The sequence below is a fragment of the Naegleria lovaniensis genome, assembly GCF_003324165.1.
Source record: "Naegleria lovaniensis strain ATCC 30569 chromosome Unknown tig028, whole genome shotgun sequence".
NCBI classification, from domain to species: Eukaryota; Heterolobosea; class Eutetramitea; order Acrasida; family Naegleriidae; genus Naegleria; species Naegleria lovaniensis.
In genome coordinates this window covers 64537-87230 of record NW_025407850.1, presented here as the reverse complement: position 1 = coordinate 87230, position 22694 = coordinate 64537, and the positions used below count along the sequence as shown (strand labels likewise).

Below are 22694 nucleotides of genomic sequence, written 5' to 3'. Positions count from 1 at the left end.
AGGATATGAATCCTTTCATTGTCATGCTAATTGCTTTAAGAAATCTGACGGATGGCAGCTAACGTGATTTGGTGTTTTTTTTTGTGTTACCTTGCAAAACGTGATATTGTTAAAGAGGATTCAACTTGTTACAATGATGATTCTAACGTAATTTTACAGAAAGAATTGCATTCACGCTCAAATGAAGTTTGGCAGTAAACTGACAGTTGTCCGCAATGAGAATTTTCGAAAAAATTAAATGCCGTTGGTTCAAGAAATAGATGCCGTGACAATCCTTTTGTTTTTTCTATTTAATTTAATACAACGAACCACATCAAGAGTCTCAGTGCCGTGATTTGAAGGCCTAAGCACGCCCAACCTGTCAGTTGTCTTTTATTTTTTAAATCTGAATTCTTTCTAAAGAGCCGATTTTTCATCCATTGTTGTGCAAGACAGCAAAATTTTTGTGCTCGGTATTTGGTTTTTTCCAAATATAACCTGATCGTTTAAATGGTTTATCTTGGACATTGCGAGGCCACGTGTCTTTCTAACTTGGAAGCAATTACGATGAAACAAGAAGAGAGAAAACTCTTTTCATGATATACACTATTGATGCCATTACACAAATAACAACAATCATAGATGGTTGTGCCACTAACATCAATGATTGGATCAAATGTCATTTGACGACAGTTTATATTAAAAATCAGTGATCAAAAAATTTAAGTGAATTCTACAAAAACTGTAAACGAATTTAGGTTGAAGTTAAGGCCGCATTAATTACGAATGTTTGTTGGAATGGATTTCATGAATGATTTGGAAAGGAGTTGTCATGCAGATCGGACGTTTTGCTTTTTATAGAAATTTGAAAAACAATGTTGTGCGATCGTTATCTTACCGACGAGTTTGGCTTTCAAAAAGTCCTTGCCTTCATGAACGTGATTACAGAAAAAACAATGTTTATGAAATAACATGTTCAATATTTGTTGTTGATAAGGCAAAAAAAGTTTTTTGTAAAACTTTTAATTTCACACGTGTGAAAAATGTTAAATTCATGCATCTCATAGCAAGATTTACAACTTTTTAGCTTGTTCTTCCACTTTTACAATCAATGGACCTGTAGATAATTGAGATGGTCCACTACTTGCTGAACTACTTGGTCCAAAAGTAGTTGTTGTTGTTCTTGGCAATGGAGTTGCTTTGGTATTCACTCTTCGATCTCGACTTCTACTTCGATCCTTTCTTACTGTTGTTGACGCATTAGAAGAAGGACTTGAAGAAGCTACTAACTGTTTTCTTGGAGGAGGAGATTTACTTCTTGAAACTGTTCTACTTTTAAGTGGCGATCGAGATCTGGATGGAGATTGGTTTCGTACTACAGTTGTCACACTGCTGGATGATGGTTTTGCCGTTGTACTATTTTTCACAGAGGCAGTGATGGGTTTTGGAGATTTGCTTCTTCCTCGTTGACGGGTCGACGTCGTGGTGGTGGTTCTATGAGGAGACAAGGATCGATTTCTGGGCTTTGAATGTTTTTTTGTCTTGTTGTCTCTGGATCTTGATCTGGAACGAGATGGAGAACGAGATGGAGAACGTGAAGATGGAGGAGATGGAGAACGTGAAGATGAAGGAGAACGAGCTCGATCTCGATCTGCTCTTCTTCCACGAGGTTCTGTAAATTGATCCAAATGATCCACATTAAACGTTGAATAGGTAAATTTCACATTGGCAGCTGACGTTGAAGCACTCAATGTTGAAGGTGGATATTCTTTCGTGAGAAGTTCTTTCAAATCAGTGGCTGAAATGGAGGACTTTTTTCTACGACGAGTGGCAGAATCACGATTTCTACGAGGTTTCTTGGCAATGACTCCTCCATACGAAACCAAACGTTGTTCCTTGATGGTGGTTCGAGTTCCCAAATTTTGAAATTCATGTTTGGCTCCTGTGAATTTTCTCTTGTCTTCACACGTGTATGTGAAAATTCCTTCAATTGTGGACATGCTTGATAATTCTGAAAGACCAGTATCTGCAGGTAAGTAGAAGGAAAAATCTTTTGTGGTTTTCTCTTCTACTCCATCTGTGAATAAAGATCGAAGTCGCAAATCGATTTGGTATTGAGTCATGGCATTTCGTTCGAAATAACTCTGAACAAAGGTATATTGATTCATGGTGAAGGAACACAAGTGATTACAGGGTGAAAAATTCTTCACTTGAACTTTCCATTTGCTTTGAGTCGTGTCACGCTCAATTAGGAAATAGGCAGTTTTTGTTTTTTTCATGGCAGAGCATTGATCCACGTAAGCTTTGAAATTCTTGACTTTGGTATCAACTTTTGTGGTTACATCTGTCTCGGTACCAACATTGGTGACTTGAATGTTGGTTTTCAATGGATCTGTTGAACCCAACGAGGACCATGATTTCACTATATTTGGTAATTGATCGAGAGAGGTCACATCTGTATTATCTACTTTCATGGTCAATACTTCACGAATTTTAGAATTATCATACACAATAGCAACCTTATTATACGAAATTGGAATTTCCGAAGTCATTGAAGTTCCTTTGATCGTAGCAAAAGGTTTTGGTGTCGTCGTTTTAAACAACAATCGAGTCATGACAAGCGCCTTAATCGCATTCACAGTGGCTCCAACTTCCAAGATTGCATCTCTCAAACTGTGTTCAATATGTCTCCAAATTCCACGATTCGTGGCTGCCAACTGAGGTGCTCGATTAATCACAATAAATGTCAACTTCTTTTCTTCTTCACTTCTGAAATCATTATTTGGAATTAAATGTCCGCGATCATAGGGAACTTCATAGGCCTTTCCAGTTGAGGAATCACTGGAATCGACTGTAAACCATGGTTCTTGATCTGGTCTCTCAGCATTCTTCTTGATCAATTCAGTATAGGATAAAACATTAATTCCCCATCGTGGCACATGATTAGTGGCATCATAACATGACACATAGAGTGATTTTGAACCAGCAGCATTTGTAACTTCATACAATTGATAACCACTCGTCAAACAATCAGCCAACAAAGGTTGAACAATGGCATATAATACACCATCACTTCCAGAAATGTGTTTGAAAGAAGTTGGAAATTGAGAAGCTTGTGTTCGCAAGTGAAGAGTGCCACTGGGAGGAAGTGCCGCATGAAAACATTCAACAAGAATGAAGAAGAGAAGAAGAAGCGCCGGAAGGATGAGAGAGGGGGTTCTTCTTCTGCTATGCAGAGGTTGTTGTTGTTGTTGGAGGTGCCGCAAGGTTGACATGATGAGATCCGTGTGCAGACCCGAGCAGTCAGTGAATTTAAAGATAATTTTTTTTGATGTCATGTGTTTGTTGATAGGTCCGGAATTATGTCACTAACTTGGAAGTTGATGAACCTGGATTGCAAGTTTCTTTATTTTGGTTTTTGTTATTATTGATGATCATTTTAGTGTAGATAGAGATCATGTTGCATTGTGTTCTTTCGTCGTGGTTCGGGAAAGCTCGTTTTTCAAAGTAAAAAAAATGGAAACAGAGTACCCACGTCTTAGGGATTGGACTGTTTCAGACTTGACTCGGTTTCTTACAGCATGTGAGGTTCCGTCCGTCGTGATTGAAAGTAGGTACCATGATTTTTAATTGTTAAATGTTGGAGGATGAAAATTCAATAATCGGTTTTGAAATCATCATCACCAGTCATGAAAAATCGTGATGGATTAAAATTGGAAAATATCTCATCACCATTAGAGCTAGCTCAAGAATGTGGTATTGATCTCGTACAAGCAAAATTAATTTGGGAAAAATTACAAACCTTCCGTGAGGACAAAGGATATCCAAAGGATTCCGAGAGCCAAATATTGACTGAACATTCGACTCTGGTTACTAGTGATCATCAACTCTCTACATTCATGAATACTAAATATGACTCTATGAGTTATATTGGAGCTGGAGGATTTTCGACAGTGTACTACGTAGTGGATAAAAAAACAATGGTAAAAAAGGCCCTTAAAATAATTCCAGTTCCAGATATTGATACGTTAAATTCTGTACTACAGGAATCAATGCGTCTTCGATTAATTTCTCATCCCAATATTGTCAAAATATATTCCGTATTTGCACCTGGAGTCATTTCACATGTTTGTCTGGAGTTGGAGTTGTTGAAGGGAAGTTTGTATTCATTGTTCATTGAACGTAATGTCAAATTACCAGAGAAAATGTTGAGAGATATGACATGTCAAATTTGTTCTGCTTTCCTATACCTAAAGCAAGACATGAATACTGTGCATGGGTATGTTTTATTTTTCATATTGTGTGAGGGCACTAAATTTGAAACAAGAGATGTAAATCCTACTAACATACTAGTGAGGGAATTTGATTTGAAGACCGAGACCATTCAAGTTGCGTTGAGCGATTTCGGATTAGAGAAGGTGTTAACGAATAATTGTTATGCAATGGGAACTCAATTATACATAGCACCTGAGTTGCTTGAATCTGAATCTAATTGTGCTTCTATTGCAAGTGACATGTTTGCTCTTGGGGCACAGCTTGTTCAATTAATGACTCTCGATTCCATTACAAGCTTGACCAAATTGTGTTTAAATGGAACAAATATGAAAGAATATTTATCTATGAAGCTAGAAGGTAGTGGTTACTCTAGTGTATTCATTGATTTAGTTACATCAATGGTACAATTAAATCCAGAAGACAGAATTTCACCTCAAGATGCAATTCAAGTACTTCATAATAGCACGAAAAAAATTGAATTGGATTCTAGATTGGCTTACATTTCTTTTCCAGGTCCATTTGTTACCGGAAGTAATGATCGATTAATGTTGTCCCATAGTGGTGTTGTTGCTAACACTAACATGTCTGGCTTTGAAGAATTTTTGACAACGCAATATTCTCATATTGAATATATCTCTAAGGGTGGGTTCGGAGTTGTATACAAAGCATTTAATCCAAAGAAAAGCAAGTATGTTGCAGTGAAAGTCATCATGATTCAAGACAATTCTAGTTTCAACTTGGCATTTCAAGAAGCGTTGAATATGACAAAATTAACACATCCCAACATTGTACCCATGTATGATGCATTTACTCCTGGAACAACAGCGGCCATTTGTATTGAAATGGAATTAATGAAAGGAAGTTTACATTCATTATTCATTGAAAAGAAAATCAAGTTACCAGAGCGAATGTTGCGAGAGATTATCAAGCAAGTTTGTGACGTATTGAACTGGCTTCACACTTCTGAAAGAAAATTACTTCATCGGTAGGTATTTAAATTTGTTAAATAGGTTTATATGACCAATCAATAGAGATATCAAGCCAGGAAATATTTTAGTGAAGGATTATAGTTTGGAACATGAAAGTATTCAAGTGGCGTTGTGTGACTTTGGATTGGCAAAATCTATTAATGATCTTACAAATAATACTGTTCCAGGAACCAAGTCATTTCTTGCTACTGAATTACTAGACTCAAAGTATGCGGAGAATGGAATGTTGTTTTCTCCTGCAAGCGATATATTCGCACTTGGTGTAACATTGTATCAGTTAATGGCTTTAGATATTACCACTCTCATTGGAGTGAAATCTATGGTGGAAAATGATATGTGCCAATTTTTAAAGTTGATCTTACTAAAACAAGATCAACACTCATACTCCACAAATTTTATCAAGATTGTTGCATCAATGTTGCGACCTCGACCATCCGAAAGAATCACCTCTCAAGAAGCAATAGAAATGCTTTCGCAAGATGTACAACAAATAGTAGAACAATTATCACCAGTTTCTCCTGAGTCCAGTTTTGAGGGAAACTTTGACACAGAATCTGTTAATTCCAATGACAGTAATAGTTATGATGAAATTGAGCCTGTAAAAGGCGAGCCACTACAAATCGAAGAATTTTTGAAGAAAAAGTATTTGACCACAGAATTTATAAGTTCAGGTTTTTTTGGATCATATTTTCGAGTTGTAGATGTCAAGACAGGAAAAGAAAAAGCCCTTAAAATAATTAACGCCAACTACAAAACCTTCAATGTTGCGTTGAAAGAGTCCACGAATATGCTAAAACTAGCTCATCCTCATATTTTGAAAGTTTATGATGTTTTTACACCTGGAACGCAGTCTTCCATTTGTATTGAAATGGAGTTCACGCATGGCGATTTACTGTCAACGATTATTAACTCTTCGATACAAATGCCTGAGAAAATGGTGAGACAAGTTATTTTACAAATATGCGGAGCATTAGAGTGGATGGAACAACATGACATTATTCATAGATCAATCCAACCGAACAAAATTAGAATTAGAAGTTGTGACATGAATAATCAAATCATTCAAGTTGCGTTAGGAGGCTTTGGAGTTTCAAGCTCCTTGGACGAGCTTTCAGAGGCGTTTATACGTCCTTCCATTAATGAGTTTACAGCACCTGAAGTTGTGTATGGGCATGGGTTGTGTGTAGGCCCGACTACATTCCTTTTTGAAAACAATTTGATACAAAAAGCAGGGCACACCTATTCTCCATCGAGTGACATGTTTGCATTTGGAGTGACCTTGTATCAATTATTGACTTTTGACAGAAGTACCTTTCTTTCAGAAATATGTTCAAAAGAATCCTTTCAAACCTCGGATATGGCTCAATTTTTGAAATCCAAGCTAACGTGTACATTGTATTCGATGGAGCTCATTGAAATCATATCCTCCATGCTACATGTTCAACCTTCCCAAAGAATTACTGCAAAACAAGTTTGTCAATTATTGCAAAATCATACTGGGATAGAAAAGAGTGGCATGTTGCAAGATTGTTTAATTTGCTAGCACGAGTGTTAGAAATGAAACGCCCAAAAACAAGTTGGAACTGATTATTTTCGTTGTAGAATTTGTCAAAACCTTTCGTGTGAGATTTTATTGATTATTTAATATTTATGGATTCGGCATTAAGGCACATGTTCTCTTCTGGAAGTGACGATTCAAATAGCATTATAGTTTACAACGTTTTTTGTTCTTCAATTTTAACAACCAATTCACCGCTGGATAGTTTGGATGATGCACTACTACTACTACTCGTAGAAGAGGATGCACTTGTTTTTGAATTCGACTTGCTCACAACACGTGATGAAGAATTTTTGTGATCTCTACTTCGATCTCTCTTGTAGGATGATGACGATGATGGTGAAGGACTTGATCTTCTTTCAGGAGATTTACTCCGAGAAGAGGTTCTTCCACGACGCGTAGGAGGTGGAGATGGATTGTTTCTTCTTGATGAAGGTGAGGGAGATCTTGAAATGATCATTGGAGATGTTCCTCTAAGTTGTTGCACTACTGAAGAAGAATGTTTTTGTTGTTGATTATTATCTTTGGACCTTGATCGTGTGGAAGAAGAGGTTTGAGAAGTTTGAGAATTTCTTTCACGTGTTCTTCCACGAGAAACAGGAGGAACCGTAAATTGAGTCAAATGATTCACATCAAAGGTCGTGTATGTAAATGTCACAGGTGTAGCAACTGTTGTTGTTGTTGAGGATGATGATGAAGATGAGGATGAAGTTGAAGCAGAACGACTCAATGTTGAAGGAGGATATTCTTTCGTGAGAAGGGCTTTCAAATCACTGGCTGAAAGTTCTGGTTTCGTTCGACGACGAGTGGCAGCAAGATAATCACGATTTCTACGAGGTTTCTTGGCAATGACTCCTCCATACGAAACCAAACGTTGTTCCTTGATGGTGGTTCGAGTTCCCAAATTTTGGAATTCATGTTTGGCTCCTGTGAATTTTCTCTTGTCTTCACACGTGTATGTGAAAATTCCTTCAATTGTGGACATGCTTGATAATTCTGAAATAGATTGATCGTGTGGTAAGTAGAATGCAAAATCTCGTGTGGTTTGATCCTTAACTCCATCTATGAATAACGATCGAAGTCCCACATCCATATGAAATTGAGTAGTGGCATCTCTTTCGAAAAAGCTCTGAACAAAGATGTATTGATTCATGGTGAAGGAACACAAGTGATTACAGGGTGAAAAATTCTTCACTTGAACTTTCCATTTGCGTTGAGTCGTGTCTCGATCGATTAAGAAATAGGCAGTTTTTGGAATTTTCATGGCAGAACATTGATCCACAAAGGTTTTGAAATTCTTGACTTTGGTATCTAGTGTTGTGGTAACGTCTGATCTGGTTCCAACATTGGTGACTTGAATGTTGGTTTTCAATGGATTTGAAGAACCTAAGGATGACCATGATTTCACTATATTTGGTAATTGGTCGAGTGTGGTCACATCTGTATTACTTGCTGACATGGTGACCACTTCTCGAATTTTAGAATTATCATACACAATAGCTACCTTATTATACGAAATTGGAACTTGTGAATACAATGAACTGACTGAAAATTCAGCTCGTCTTGGAGTAGTTGATGTTTCAAATAACAATCGAGTAATGACAAGCGCTTTCAATGTTGGCACTTGTTCTCCAATTTGAGTCAATGCATCTCTCAAACTGTATTCAATATGTCTCCAAATTCCTCGATTTGTGGCTGCCAACTGAGGTGCTCGATTAATCACAATAAATGTCAATTTCTTTTCTTCTTCACTTCTGAAATCATTATTTGCGACTAAATGTCCACGATCATAAGGATTGTCATAGGTTTTTCCGGTTGTGGAATCACTCGAGTCTACCGTAAACCATGGATCTTGATCAGGACGTTTGGCATTGTTCTGAATTAACTCGGAATAAGAAAGCACATTTATGGTAAATCTTGGCACATGATTAGTGGCATCGTAACATGACACATAGAGTGATTTTGAACCAGCAGCATTCGTGACTTCATACAATTGATAACCACTTGACAAACAATCAGCTAATAATGGTTGAACAATGGTATACAATACACCATCACTTCCAGAAATGTGTTTGAAAGAAGTTGGAAATTGAGAAGCTTGTGTTCGCAAGTGAAGAGTGCCACTGGGAGGAAGTGCCGCATGTAAACATTCAACAAGAATGAAGAAGAGAAGAAGAAGGAGCTGCCAGTGAAGAAGAAACTTCGCAATGAAAAGAGACCTGTTTATGGTCTTGTTGTTGTTTGGCATTACGGCAAAAAGGAGAACATGAGCTCAGCAAGCGAGGTGAGTGAATTTAATTTTTTGAAAGATGTTTCGAGAGTCGTCGTTCATCGCGATCATGATGGATTTGGAGAGAGTCCACAACACGGAAATAAAGGATGTTCATTGACATCATCCTATGCATAGGGAAAGTTATATCATGAGAATTAGTGATCTTTGGAGTGTCATTGTAAACGGAAGAAACTGATCCTTGTTTTTATTGATTCAATCATCTTCAATCATTGGATCCAACAAAGGAGAAGAGAACTTTGAGGACCTCAGAGACATCCATTTGCCAACCGAGAACTGTAAAGCAATGTCTATAAGATCTGTGAATCATCAGGGTTGAGGAAAAATGAATTTTCGGAAATTCAAATCATCATCATAGATTTAATGATGTTTCGAATGTTTCCGACCATCCCATCTCCAATCAAAGAACTCTGCCTTCTCCAAACACACCACATCATGAGTCATGATTTTTGAGAATTTTCTCTGTCCTTTACACTTCTTCATGGATTTGAGAGCGGAATTGAAATGGCACATGCTGCAATGGACGATTGCACATTTTCCTCGTTGTTTGGTTTTGTTGGTACGTTTACCATTGAGTTTTCCTTCTCGTTTCATGATGATTTGTATTGTTTTTTGATTTCTTGAATTTTCAAGATGATGAGCAAGATTTCAATTTAACCATTTGATCTATTTTTAACCAAGTGGACGTGAATTCATTGGAACAAGCGAGAAACGAGGTTACACACTCCACACAAGGACACACGCGTTCATGTCATTTACAGTTTTCAAGACAAACACCAGTCTCGAAATTCGTATGTCCAATTTGCCAAGAACCATCAGAGTGTGTGTTCAGTCCCTTCTTCTCCATGGTCACTGATTCTTTTCTCTCAGTTTCATTAGTTCCATGTATACGAACTCAATATTCTTCCATTTAAATCGATCGAGAAGACACAATGCATTCAAAAACCAACAACAAAAAAAAAAAGATCATTCTTGATTTTCAAACAAACAACTTTGGAACCACCTTAATATTTACCATTAACATTAGAAAATGTACAAGTGTGTCAAGAAGGGCTCCTGCATGATTTGGAATGCAGAATTAACCAAAGCTAGAGAATACCTTTCCCCTCATATTGATACACTTCCAAGATTTGCTTTTGAATTTGCAAGTATTGATGCCTATATTGCTGGAATTTCTGGAGAGAGACAAGAATGTCATTCTGCTTTTGAGAATTTAGAGAAGGCTGAACAATGTCTTGCGAATTGTTACAGAAAGGAAGATGTATTGAAAATGATTGAATCGATTAAGAAAATGAATGAAGAATGTGACAAGGAATTGTCATCCTCCAACAAACAATGGTTATATGATTCGTGTGACAAGTGCCATCCCAATTATGTAGAATTGAAAGAAATGACAGCTGAACAACAATTATTCAACTTTGAATTGGATTTAAAGTTGGTCAATGCTGAGAATCATTTCTTGAGAGGATTACTTCAATTCTTGAATGGGTCGTATTTTAAAGGTTTTTACAATTTTAGAAAATCTTATTTGAAGTATAAGGAAGTTTACAATCAAGTCGAATCTCTCAAGAATGAAACGAAACAGAGTTCACAATTCGTTCATAGTGATGTCCTAATAGGTTCCTATCTTGGTATCGGGTAAGTTTTTGTGAATTTAAATTTCATAATCATGAACGAATATTTTTCCTATTAATTTTGGATTCCATATTTATATATTCGTCCAAAAATATTTACTCCCCTAAATCAAATTCACAATTTCACACACAGAGTCTTTAATTTCCTCATCTCTGTCTTACCTCCCACTCTTGCCAAAATTCTCAGTGTATTGGGATTCGACGCCGATCGAGAATTAGGTCTCTCTCTCATGCACAAAACTCATGACTATGCAGGATTACATTTAGGACCAGCCTCCTTCATGCTCTGTATCAATTACTTGTTCATTCCAAGAGCTTTCGAAGAGAGATCCATCAATTTGAATCGTGTGAAACCCATTTTAGAACATGTCACACATGTCTACAGTGAGAGTGGTTTCTTTAAATTCATTCAATCACACTATGAAATGAAATGTGGAAATATGGAATTGGCTCTTCAACACATGACACAATGTGTGAATATCATGAAACGAGAGACTGGTTCCACTCCAAATCAACACTTGTTTGAAAAAAGCAACATGCTCATGTTGTCATGTCAATTCGAGAAGGCTCACATTCAACTTGAAGAAATGCTGTCAAATACGTCACGACAATTTGATTCGAAAGGAAATTGTGCCTTCTTTTTGATCGTTTGTAAGATTTTCCTTGGAGATGAGAAGGGAGCTTTGGACATGATGAATGGAAAGAATGGAATGCCACCTTTGGAAACCTACATGACTTCATCGAACAAATTTGCAAAGGAAAAATTGGAATTGTTGAAACATGTGAAAAGTGACAGGACCAAATTATTAATACCCATCTTGTTCTTTTTCCAATTAGCATATTTGAAAAGAGATTTGGCCAATCTCAAACCTCAATATTTGAAACCATTGCATGACTTGTTCATGAAACATTTCTGTAATTGCAATCAACCTCACGAGTTATTGGAACCAAAAGTCTTTTCCGAAGAAGAAGAACAATCAAAAGTTTATGGAGATTTATGTGCAGGATATTGTGTCATTCATGCTCAAACGTTGAACGTCTTGGGACAGAATGAACAAGCCATGAAATTATTCAAGAAAGCTCTTTCGTATGAAAACAAAATCAAATATGAGAAACAATGGATTGCATTTTCATATTATGAATTGGCTGAATATTTATATTTACATGGAGAGAAGCAGAAGAAGAATCAAATGAAAGGAGGTCAAGATTTGAAAGTGCAACAATGCCAGGAACAAGTGAAAGAATATTTAACACAATGCAACAAGATGAGTGGATTTCCATTTGAGGAAATTTTACACACACGATCAAAGTTGGCACTGAAACAAATCGATCAAGAAATGAACAAGGTGTAAAGTGTGTCACACTGTCAGGAACAGTTTCTGAATGTAACCAAAGTGCAATTTTGAATAAGAACCGAATTGTAAATAAATTTTTTAAATATTAAATTCAAAAAAGAATTAAAAAATGTTAACTGGCACCTCGACATCATCAGCAATTTCAACCACACCACTGTTTGATTCATTACCCAAAGAAGATTTCCATGCTACCACTCGTGAGTATCTCCGATCCATTACTCAACAAGTATCGGGAGCTTTGATCCGTGTTCCAAAAAAGGAAATTATTTCATCTCATCATCATGATCATCATCAACAACAACAACAACAACAAACACCCGTAGGAGAACCACTCACAGAAGAGGATGAATGTATTGTATTTTATCAAGCCTATAATTCCACTATTGCAAATTATGCCGTTAAACATCAAACCTTTAAAGGCTGTTCAGCCTTTGATATGAAACGTATGACTTGGATTAAACCCAATTATTTATGGATGATGTATCGGAGTGAATTTGCTACGGCCTGGAATCAAACCAATATTCTAGCCTTGTATATTCAAAGAGAGTATTTTGAGAAGGTAATTCTAGAGAATGCTGTATGCTCCATGTATTATCCCGAGTTGGAACGATATTATGGATCGAGGAAAGAATGGGAAAAGGCTTGCTCGAGGCATAAACAAAAAGCTGGACAATATGTGAATAAGATTAAAAAAAAAGAACACGAGAGGAAGAAACAACAGTTCGCTGAAGACTCGATTCAAGAATTGGTGAAAGAGCAAATGAAAATGGAAAAGGAATATTCCAATGAAGAAGAACAAAATTCGTCACAACACAATGAACCAATAGCTCAAAAAACGTCAAGGGACAATCAAATCCAAGAAGAGGCGAACGATTCGAATGAAGAAACAACTGAAGATGAGGAGTTCATTGTTGGTTTTGCACGAGTTCAATGGGATCCCTATCACACTCCTGCCTTTGGAAAAGTACATGGAGGATTGACACGAGCCATTCAGATTGGTTTGAAAGGTACTTTTATTACTAATATGGTAAAATGTGGAGCATTACGAAAAATTGAAGATATTACCGACTACGTGAAACAACAGCATGAAAAGTATAAGGAAAGTGGTGAAATTACAATTCCTGTTGAGCGATTTATTGAAATTCACAATGAATCGACGTGTAAGAAATTGGGAATTGTTGAACGAATTCCATCACAACAATAGTCGGCTACTTCGAACACTTTGTTATGCCATTCAGAATAATATTGTGAACAATTAAGGAACAATTGGAAGCCAAGTCTCACTAAAATTATTGGAATAATTCCAAGAGTTCATTGAATTTATTTCCAGTTCAATCATTGTTCGAAATTTAATGATTTTCCTTAATTTGTTGTAGAGCTGTAGAAAGATGATTCTGATCACTTTCTTCAATCGTCTTGGATCTAAAGATTGGGAAGAAACTTGTCACGTCATCATTGTCTTCACATTTTTGAAAAATATAACTTTCTGTTCCAGTATATTCAGTTTCTGGTTTTTCATACAAGTAAATTAAAAAGTAAACATAATTCCACAAATAATGCTCTTCCTTAATATGTTTCTCAAAGGTAATTCCTTCATTGGCTTTGGTGTCAAATTTACTCTTTTCCAAAGCACAGACAAAACATTTTTCAGTAATTTCCTTCTTTCGTTCTTCTCGTGCTTTTCTCAATTGTTGGAATGAATCGAGAATGGTACCAAACACAACGTTCGTTCTGAAAAAATTAATAATAATAAAAAATAAACAATGACATGAAGGAGTAAAATGTTGTTAATTGTGAAAAAAACATGATTTCACAGAAATAAATTATAAAAATTAACACACTCCTAAAAATCAATCAAGACTCTACTTACAAAAACACAATAACAATCAATGTAAAACTCAAATCCAAAATAGCTCTTCCAACACCAGGATCCGGTGCAAAAATATTCTCCCATGACGCCTCTGATCTAAATCCATAATCAAAGGTTGAAACAAAACATGCCAAAACTGTGTCACACGTATCGAGTTTGGTCACAACCGTCATAAAATCATGACTGTACCATGAGAAGTAGAGTAATCCAAAGAAGAACATGGCAATCAATAATAACATTCCAGCAAAGAATAATTTCTTTCCATTCGAAATGACAGCATTCAACACGTCAGTCAATGATTTAAATCTAAAAACAATTTCAAACAGTTGAATACTATAAACGAGTGGAGAAATTAACAATCCCATCATACTCAACATGAAATAAATCACAAAAAACCACAATTGCATATCTCGTAAGATGTATAAAAAGAATTTCCAATAAAATTGTCGATTTCGAGGAATACTGTCCCACGTTTCTCGTTTCTTCAATTTGAATCGTTTCTTCACTTCGAGTGTGACAAAAAATTTCAAATACGTCACACTCAATGTTGCTGTAATAATCAATTGAATCGCACCAACAATGGTCATGATAATATCACCAGCAAGTGTTCTTGGCAATGGATATTTTGGAGCATTGAGTATGTCAAATGTCAAATCTCCAGGAACTGGAATATCACTTGCAGTATCCACTGAATATAATCTCTTATAGGTTCCTAATAGGACAATATTAATGACCACACAGAAAATAAACGAAGAAAGTCGCAAATATTCCCAAAAATGTGCAATAAATTCATAACTTGCAGAAGTTTCATTGCTGTGAGCAGAATGAGGAACAAATTTTTTACGTTTGGATTTTGGAGCACATCGAATGTCATGAATGGATGGAATTAATGAGGAATTTGTGTCGAATAATGAGAGTGAGGAATTGTTGTGGTCACTAACATTGCTTGTGAATGAACCAGGAATGGTGTCACTTGTCATTGCGAGTGGAGATGAATGAATATGGTCGTCCTCCAAATTCGTCACTTGTTCAATGTTGTTTTTCACACCAAAGAGAGATTGTTTCTTCCTTCTCATAGATTCATAATGTTTCATTTCGACATAAAATCGACTAAATGTATCGTTATAGAGCTGTCTCACTTTTTCTTCAGGAGTCATCATTGGAAGTGAATGAACGTAATGATGACGTGCTTGATCCATCAAATTGTGACAAATTCTTGGAATGGGGAAATAAACCTTTTCAATATTATTATTTCTCAATACTTCAATACTTCCTGTATGTTTGGAAAAGATACTCAATAAATCTTGATGTAAATTTAAAAAGTTGGTAATTTTGAGAGTTTTGGTTTCTTCGATAAAAGTGTTTCGAGAGAGAATTCGTAATTGTTGTCTTTCAGCGTCTTTGAAAATATTCATTAAAAAGAAAATTTGCATGCCCAATTCTTCATAGGCGTCTCGAATCATTGGAAAGACGGCACTAATGTAATCTTCGACAACGACTGGATTTAACTTGTCACGTGTGGCTTCATACAGGAAATGAGTGTCAAAATCTTTTCGTAATCGTTGAACGACTTCATCGACTTCATCGGTGGCACGATCGTGATGGGAATCAGCTTGTAACGATCGCAACAATCTTGCAGAGAACAACAATAAATATTCCAATTCCTCTAAATTGAGAGAATTTCTCATAATTTCCAATAAATTTTGAGTGTTACTTCCTTCTATTAAACTTGTCAAGGTCAGGACCACTTCTTTTTTCAAAATAACTTCTTGTTGTTTCAATAAATTTCCATCTTCATATGTTTTTGAAAGAATTTCATTCACCAATCGAGAGTAAAATCTTGGTGAAGTTCCCAACATTTGTTGAATCACAGCTGCAGGTCCTTGAACAAATTCTGTGAAAGTTCTGAAACCTTGAATGGCTATTTGAATGTTATCAAAATCAATTTTCTTTTCCAATGCCACTAAATATTCCATACTTTCATGAATAACGTTCACAGTGAAGGTATTGTTTGGTTGATGAAGCAGAATGGTTTGCATTTCAAGATTGTGACCTTCACAGAGGAGTCTTAAAAATTCCAATAACAATTCGACATGACCTACTTCAATAAATTCTTCATTTCCTTCCTCTTGATCGGATGATGATGAATTTATATTAGAACTGTCACCACTATCATGATTGTCAACTATATTTCCTCGCACTTTGCTCATTTCTTTTCGTTGTCGTTCCTTGTTGAGAGCATATTCCTTTTCCTTCTTTTTTTTGAGATAATTCTTTTTCTCTTTAATTTCCTTCTTGGCCAATCGAAGTCGATCTCGAACTGAAATGAAAAAGAAACTAGTATCTGTTTCTGTTAAAATTCTGTAAAACTCTTTTTGAATAGCTCCGTAACCATGTCGTAAAATTAAAATTCCAAGTTCGAGAGCAGATTTTACAATGAGAGGATTTGCTGAGGTCAGTAACTCCATTACCACCAATGGAAGTTTCTTCTCAACATAATCCAAAGGTTGAAACTCGTCGTTGGATGACTTTTTCTTCTTTTTTTTAGGTGAACCATTGGAACGTTTGTTTTGCGAGTGAACAATGGTTTTAAGCGTCTCTAGACCCAATAATCCAACATCGAGCAAAGATTGATCATACGAAGCTCCAGAATCATTCAATTTACGAAGAATTCTCACAAGAACTTTCACAAAGCCATTATACTTTTCATAGAGATTTCCTAATTTTCTGAATTCGCTGGTACTCAAAATCTTGGAAATAATTCTTCGTTGCAAATATTTGCGATACGTCTTGTTAATAATTTCATCCGTCTCGACCACATAGGCGTGTGTAATGTGAGTTCGATTAACTTTGGCTTTTGAAGATTTTGCCGTCACAAATTTTGTAATGGCTACTTGACTTTCGGAAGACATACTCTTTTTCCACATGGCAGTGACACATTTGAAAATCTTGTCGCGTTGTTCCTGATTCGCTGTATGCTTGTGTAAATCAATTAATTTCAACAACAAATCTTCAGCTATATCCAATTGTTCCTTTGTGACGTTTGGAGGAGGGAAATGTAGATGGAAATAATTATGAATGACTGGAATCATAATTTCAAAAATGTAATAATTATCAATATAATTCTTCTCGAGGTCTTCGTCTGTAATTTGTGCACGAATTGGACCAGTTGATGAAAGTCGTGCTGAGGGAATGTTCACTGCAAGCGCTCGACTTTGTCTAATGGCAGATGATGGTTTCGTTGATGCTCTATTGTTGGCCAACAAACTTGTCGACATGACATTGGGTGATTTTTGTGGAGTGACATGTTCTCCTCCAGAAATATTCAGTGCCAATGCGCTCATTTCTGCAAATTCAAATTCTCGAATCATTTTCGAAAACATTTTGTACATTAAGGGATGATGAATGTTAATGGTAGACTTCTTTTCTTGATCTGCGTTTCCGCCACTCACTTCTGTCACTTTCTCAACATTTACATAAACTTCATTAATAATTTTCACAAGTGGATTTCGAATCATTGGTAACGTAAATGGAGAAATAACTTGTTCCAATAACTCTTCCAATGTAAAGAGAGTTTGAAGTCGCTGTTCACTTTCACGATTTTTACCATCTGCAGCTGTAGCCAACAAGTGCAACAATGCAATGTGATAATTTAAAATTCCTTCGGGTTCTGTTTTGTGTTCCTCTTTTGAAATGCGATTATTTCGTTCTCTCATTCCTTCTTCGTCTTTGAATAAAATCACAACATCTTTCTTTCTTTCAAGTAAATATTTTGTAATGAGTGATTGATTTCTCTTGATTGGATTTCCATTGTGTGTGGACAGAATGGTTCTCAGAAAGAGTAACATGAAAGCACTTCTCTGCTCTGCAATGAGATCAATGTATTGCTCAATGTGCTTCTCTTCAATAGTGCTACATAATGCTCTATTATTTCTCACACATTCACACATTAAAATGACAACGGACTTGCTCAGTTTTTTGTGTTCTGTGATCATTCTCATGAAAAATTCCATATAAGGGAAGAGTAATTTCTGGTTTTCTGGATTCTCTTTTACAAATTCAGTTAACACTTTGAGACAACTTTCTTTGATTTCGTTTGTGACCATCCATTCATTTCTCAATACAGAGAGTGCAATTTCAAAGAGTCCCAAATTTCTAATAATTCTTTGACTTCTCTTTTCGTTGATTGCCATATCTTTGAGAATTTCATCAAGAGCTCTCATGGCTTTTTTAACTTCATAGTCACTGATGTGGCGAGCTCCCAAGTAATTACTTCTTCCATATCCAAAGATACTTCTCAAATCGTTGGTCTGCTTTCTAAGATGATCATATGTTAAGGCCATTTCTTTTGAAACAATTAACTCAACTTTTGGTAAAGCAGCCGCCAATTCATCTGCAGCTCTAAATTTTCGAATTAATAATCTGAGACAAGTGGTGGCAAGTTCTTGATTTTCATAACTTGTCAAATTCAACAATTTCAAATCAAAATTTCCCATCTTGTCAAATGGAAGAACATTCTTGAAAATATCAGTTAGCACTTGATGTTCCTTTTGTTCCATTTCTTGGAATACTTTCAAAATTTCCTTCTTTCTCAAATTGTAGAGTTGTTGTTTTTGCTTGTCGTTGGTTGGCTCTGAATTTTCTTCATCTGCCAGCACAGTTTTCACGTCTTCGACACGATATTTCATCCAAAAGAATTGAAGGAATTTGGTAATTCTCTTATCCAAGGTTAAATCGAGAAGCATGTGGAAAATTTTTGCAATCTCAATTTTGATGTTAATGATGGACTCGTTTTCTTCAGAATGTTTGAATCTCTCTTCATCTTTCAATAAAACTCCATTTCTCTTATCATTATCTGAACGTAAAATGTCAAACAGAGAAATTAACAAGTCACTATCTTCGAAATCTTTCAATGTGTAAATTCCAAATTCTAACATGCTTCTACACAATTGGACCAGTGACAATGTGAAATTGTTTGCATCTTTAAAATCTAAACCCATGTCAAGAATTGCATTTTGCTTGAAATAGGCGCTTAAAAAGTCTTTCACTTCTGCCAATTCTCGTGAGGTGTGGTCATGTGGTGTTTTACCATAAAGAGATTCACTCTTTCGAGTGAGATCCACCAAAATTCGTCGTTCTCTTTTTTCAGTATCCACAAAACTGTGAAGTAATAAATTCACAAAGGATGTTCTGAGAGCAGGTGTTAAATTTGGCTCTTGTAAACATTTGTGTACAATGTCATAGGTAAATAATTGAACAACAGCATTTCTCGTTAACTCTGTTGACTCACTGCTACCACTGCAAAGTGCAGCAAATAATCTGATTTCTTCTTGGAAGAACACAAGTAGTTCAAAGTTCGCTTTGGAATAATTCACATACTCTGTATCGGTCGCTGATTTTGTAAAGCTCACCAAATCCATTTCATCATGATTAATATCTATCACGACCTTATTATCTGATTTTCGAATACGGGGAAGGAGAAATACCTTATTCATTTGTTCCTTGTACGTAGCGAGAAGTAAATTCGAAATGTACTTTTGATTTTTCACAACTGTTTTTCCCTCACAAATAATTAAGCTTGTCAAGAAGGACAAATATACTGCCTTCTTGAGATAACCACCCACATTCGTTTGATATCGTGTCGGAAAATTACTTGTTTTGCTTGAACTGCCTCCTTGCGCACCCTTGAAAAGTAGCGTCATGAAAAAATCAATTTGGTCTTCGGTAATTTTGTTGAGAAGTGCAAAATTATTGGAAAGAATTTGAAGCAGTGCCTCACTGGAACTAATGCTGTACTCTATAGTCGATTGAATAAAGTTGATATATTGAGCCATGTAGAGACCGTTCACTTCATTCATCAACACAGCTTGTCTAATGAAACGATAGGAATATTGCAATACATCATAGTAATCTTGTTTTTCTGGATTTTCAGCTAGGAGTGTCATATCTTCCAATGTGAGATATTTGTGTGAAATGAGCGTATTCAAAATTTCCATGACGAGTGCTATAATTCCTTTTTCTCGCATTAATTGTTGATGATATTTGTTTGGAATACCACCTCTCAAGAGGGGATCTGTCTCATCACTCGTTGTACAGAATCTGATACAACTAGAAATTAAATTAATGTACGTCTTGACGTCGCTTCGTGTGATGGTACGGTCATTCAATTTCGAGAGAATGTATTTGAGAATGGGAATGTAACTTTGTGCTGTAAAAAGATCCTCATAGTCCTCTCGACGTGCAGGAAAACATGTCAGAACATCTTGTTCTTTCAATGTTGGTACTGAATACACTGGAGAATATTGAGCTCTAGAAAGAGTCGCTAATTCCTTATCGCCACTTCCTGTTGTTGAAAATTGTTTTTGAGAAAATAATGCATGCAGCCATGTGCCACTTTGATAATGCTTGATTCTAAATTGACCATTCCAAGAGAGTGCAGAAATGTCATTGGACAACATGGCATCTTGAACAATGAATAACATGTTCATAATGTCGTGACAATTTTCTTGTGGTTCAACATGCATGCTCCATGTTAATTCTCGTTTTGGTTGTTTGATGAGAGAAGAAGATTTAACTTTCCGTGTAGTACTACTACTTGTAGTACTGCTTGAAGCAGGTGACGTGGTTTGTGAGATTCCTGTGGTGCTTCCTGAAATGGAATTTTGACTTGTAAAATCATGAATAGAACTATTGTGAAGTGTTGAAGATAGGAAGGAAATGTTGGTTTCAGAAACCTCATTCTCTTCAAATTCTTCCTCTCGAAGATCTTCTTGTTCAGAACTAGGTTTTAACATGAGATAATATCCAGTACTGACATGTCTGATTCGAAACACAAAATTTCTTCTCACAATTCCACCTTTTGTTGAGTCTAACATTTCAATTTGCCATAAACTTTGACAAGATATTTGTTGATCGACTGAGGATGAAATGGTGTTTTCATCTCCACTTTTGCTACTTGAAGAGGAGGATTGAGAACCTAAAACTCCAAATTGTGAACCTTGACTACGGCCGTCACGATGGCTTCCCATTGGTGCAAAACCTGAAGCGCTGCTTTGTGAAAATAAATCTTTAGCACCGGCATGAAAAGATCCTTTCATGACAGAGGAGGATGAAAATGAAGATGTGGAAGAGAATCCTGACTTCATCAAAGAACTTTCCATCATGGCCGAAGAATCATTGTGTTCACTCTTCAACATGAATTGAGCTCTCTTTTTGAATTTCACACGTCCTGTTTTTTCGTTCACAGTTAAAAAACCATCGAATTCTTTGTGATAAATTCGAATAATATCTCCTGCCTTGACATGTTTCGCATCTTGTAAATATTCAGAATACGGTGAGAAAACTCTCAAATGCCAATGTGAGAAGGCGCTTGAAGCTGACATGTTCACTTCACGTCTATTGTCATACGAATACTTTTTAAGATTGGAATTTGATTTCACAGCTTCCTTGGCAATTTGTGAATAATTATCTGAACTTGTTTTTGTGGAAATTCCTGAAAATGGTGTCATGTCTGCCACGTTACTGTATCGATAATATGAAAATTGCAAAAATTGTCCAGATTTTCTATTCCAAATACGGAACTTGTCAGATAATTTCACAACATCACCATCTTTTTGATAATTAAAATATGGTAACAATGAAAAGTGTGAATATTTTGATCCATCCTGATCCAGTGACAATCTCAAACAATCTTTTTGCATTTCTGCAGATTCTCTTGCAACAGTCAAATAACTTTGTGTCTGTACATGAAATAATTGAATGGTAGATCCATAATATACAGGTTGCCCAACATGACGAGCAGCTTCCAATTCATTTTGTTGAATTTCACGTTCCATACGTTGTTTCAATTGAGCCAACTCATTACTTTCATGAACAATATTTGTGAACAACTTTTTCGTTTTCATGGCTGTTACTTTGACAGTTCCAGTAGTGGTTGATGGAGGAGTCGTCATGCTCGTCGGTGGATTCTTCTTATTCGCCATTTTAATTTCCAATTCATTCACATAATGATGATACTTTTTAATGGCTGAATAACTCTTTGCGAAATGAACTTGAAAGATACATTGTTGAAAATTTGGAATCATGTAAATGGGTGGTAATGGTTGAGTGTTGTGTGGTTGCGGTTGTTGTTGTTGTGATCCACTTTTGGTGGAATTTAAAATTGAAATATCTGTGGTTTCAGTGAGTCCACAACGAATTTGTTTTGTATTTCTGAATGTTTGTCAAGTATTTAACATAAGAATACATGTGTTACATATTTTTATACAATAAAGGAAGAAAATTCAATTAATTGGAATGATCATTCCGAGAATGATCAAAATATATATATTTGAAAAGAAAGAAAACATACCCCTCGATTTGACATGTTAAATTAATTCCATCGACACTCAAAAAACCAACCGTACTCTCCGAGGATGCTCCACCTCCGCTCGATGTGAAGAGGGAAATGTAATCTCCGTATCGAAGACATTCGTGAGTGAAAAACTTTTTTTGTTGTTCCGAATATTCGAGAGAGTTGAGATAGGGTGAATGAGTGGCAGAGTTTTCGTCGTCATTGTCGTCATCGGAGGAAGAATGATACTCGTGGAATGGATGATGACGTGGATCGGTTTTGAGTGTTGTGGTCGTCGTCGTGCATTGTTGATGGTGTTGATGGTGTTGATGAGTGTGAGGAAACGAGATGGTCATTTTTTTTTGAAAGATGACAGCTGAATAACTTTTTCATGAAACGTCATTTTCTTGCA

The 22694-nt window shown here is 36.0% G+C and overlaps 6 protein-coding genes across 6 annotated transcripts; 3 read left to right on the top strand and 3 right to left on the bottom strand.

The window, feature by feature from the left end:
• Window positions 1-1052: 1052 nt before the first annotated feature.
• C9374_006568 (uncharacterized protein) lies at window positions 1053-3254 on the bottom strand (the record flags this gene model as incomplete). The annotated part of the gene is made up of 1 exon (XM_044696442.1): window positions 1053-3254. The coding sequence occupies one exon, from the start codon at window positions 3252-3254 to the stop codon at window positions 1053-1055; it is 2202 nt and encodes a 733-aa protein (XP_044546713.1).
• Window positions 3255-3495: 241 nt separating this feature from the next.
• On the top strand, window positions 3496-6786 carry C9374_006567 (uncharacterized protein; the record flags this gene model as incomplete). The annotated part of the gene is made up of 4 exons (XM_044696441.1): window positions 3496-3589; window positions 3667-4258; window positions 4307-5239; window positions 5286-6786. The coding sequence occupies 4 exons, from the start codon at window positions 3496-3498 to the stop codon at window positions 6784-6786; spliced, it is 3120 nt and encodes a 1039-aa protein (XP_044546712.1).
• A 169-nt stretch (window positions 6787-6955) lies between these two features.
• C9374_006566 (uncharacterized protein) lies at window positions 6956-9049 on the bottom strand (the record flags this gene model as incomplete). The annotated part of the gene is made up of 1 exon (XM_044696440.1): window positions 6956-9049. The coding sequence occupies one exon, from the start codon at window positions 9047-9049 to the stop codon at window positions 6956-6958; it is 2094 nt and encodes a 697-aa protein (XP_044546711.1).
• A 1072-nt stretch (window positions 9050-10121) lies between these two features.
• C9374_006565 (uncharacterized protein) lies at window positions 10122-12077 on the top strand (the record flags this gene model as incomplete). Its single annotated transcript, XM_044696439.1, has 2 exons — window positions 10122-10729; window positions 10859-12077. 2 exons carry the CDS (start codon window positions 10122-10124, stop codon window positions 12075-12077), a joined length of 1827 nt encoding a protein of 608 aa, XP_044546710.1.
• A 112-nt stretch (window positions 12078-12189) lies between these two features.
• Window positions 12190-13284, top strand: C9374_006564 (uncharacterized protein; the record flags this gene model as incomplete). The annotated part of the gene is made up of 1 exon (XM_044696438.1): window positions 12190-13284. The coding sequence occupies one exon, from the start codon at window positions 12190-12192 to the stop codon at window positions 13282-13284; it is 1095 nt and encodes a 364-aa protein (XP_044546709.1).
• A 145-nt stretch (window positions 13285-13429) lies between these two features.
• On the bottom strand, window positions 13430-22638 carry C9374_006563 (uncharacterized protein; the record flags this gene model as incomplete). Its single annotated transcript, XM_044696437.1, has 3 exons — window positions 13430-13811; window positions 13951-22161; window positions 22301-22638. 3 exons carry the CDS (start codon window positions 22636-22638, stop codon window positions 13430-13432), a joined length of 8931 nt encoding a protein of 2976 aa, XP_044546708.1.
• Window positions 22639-22694: the final 56 nt, after the last annotated feature.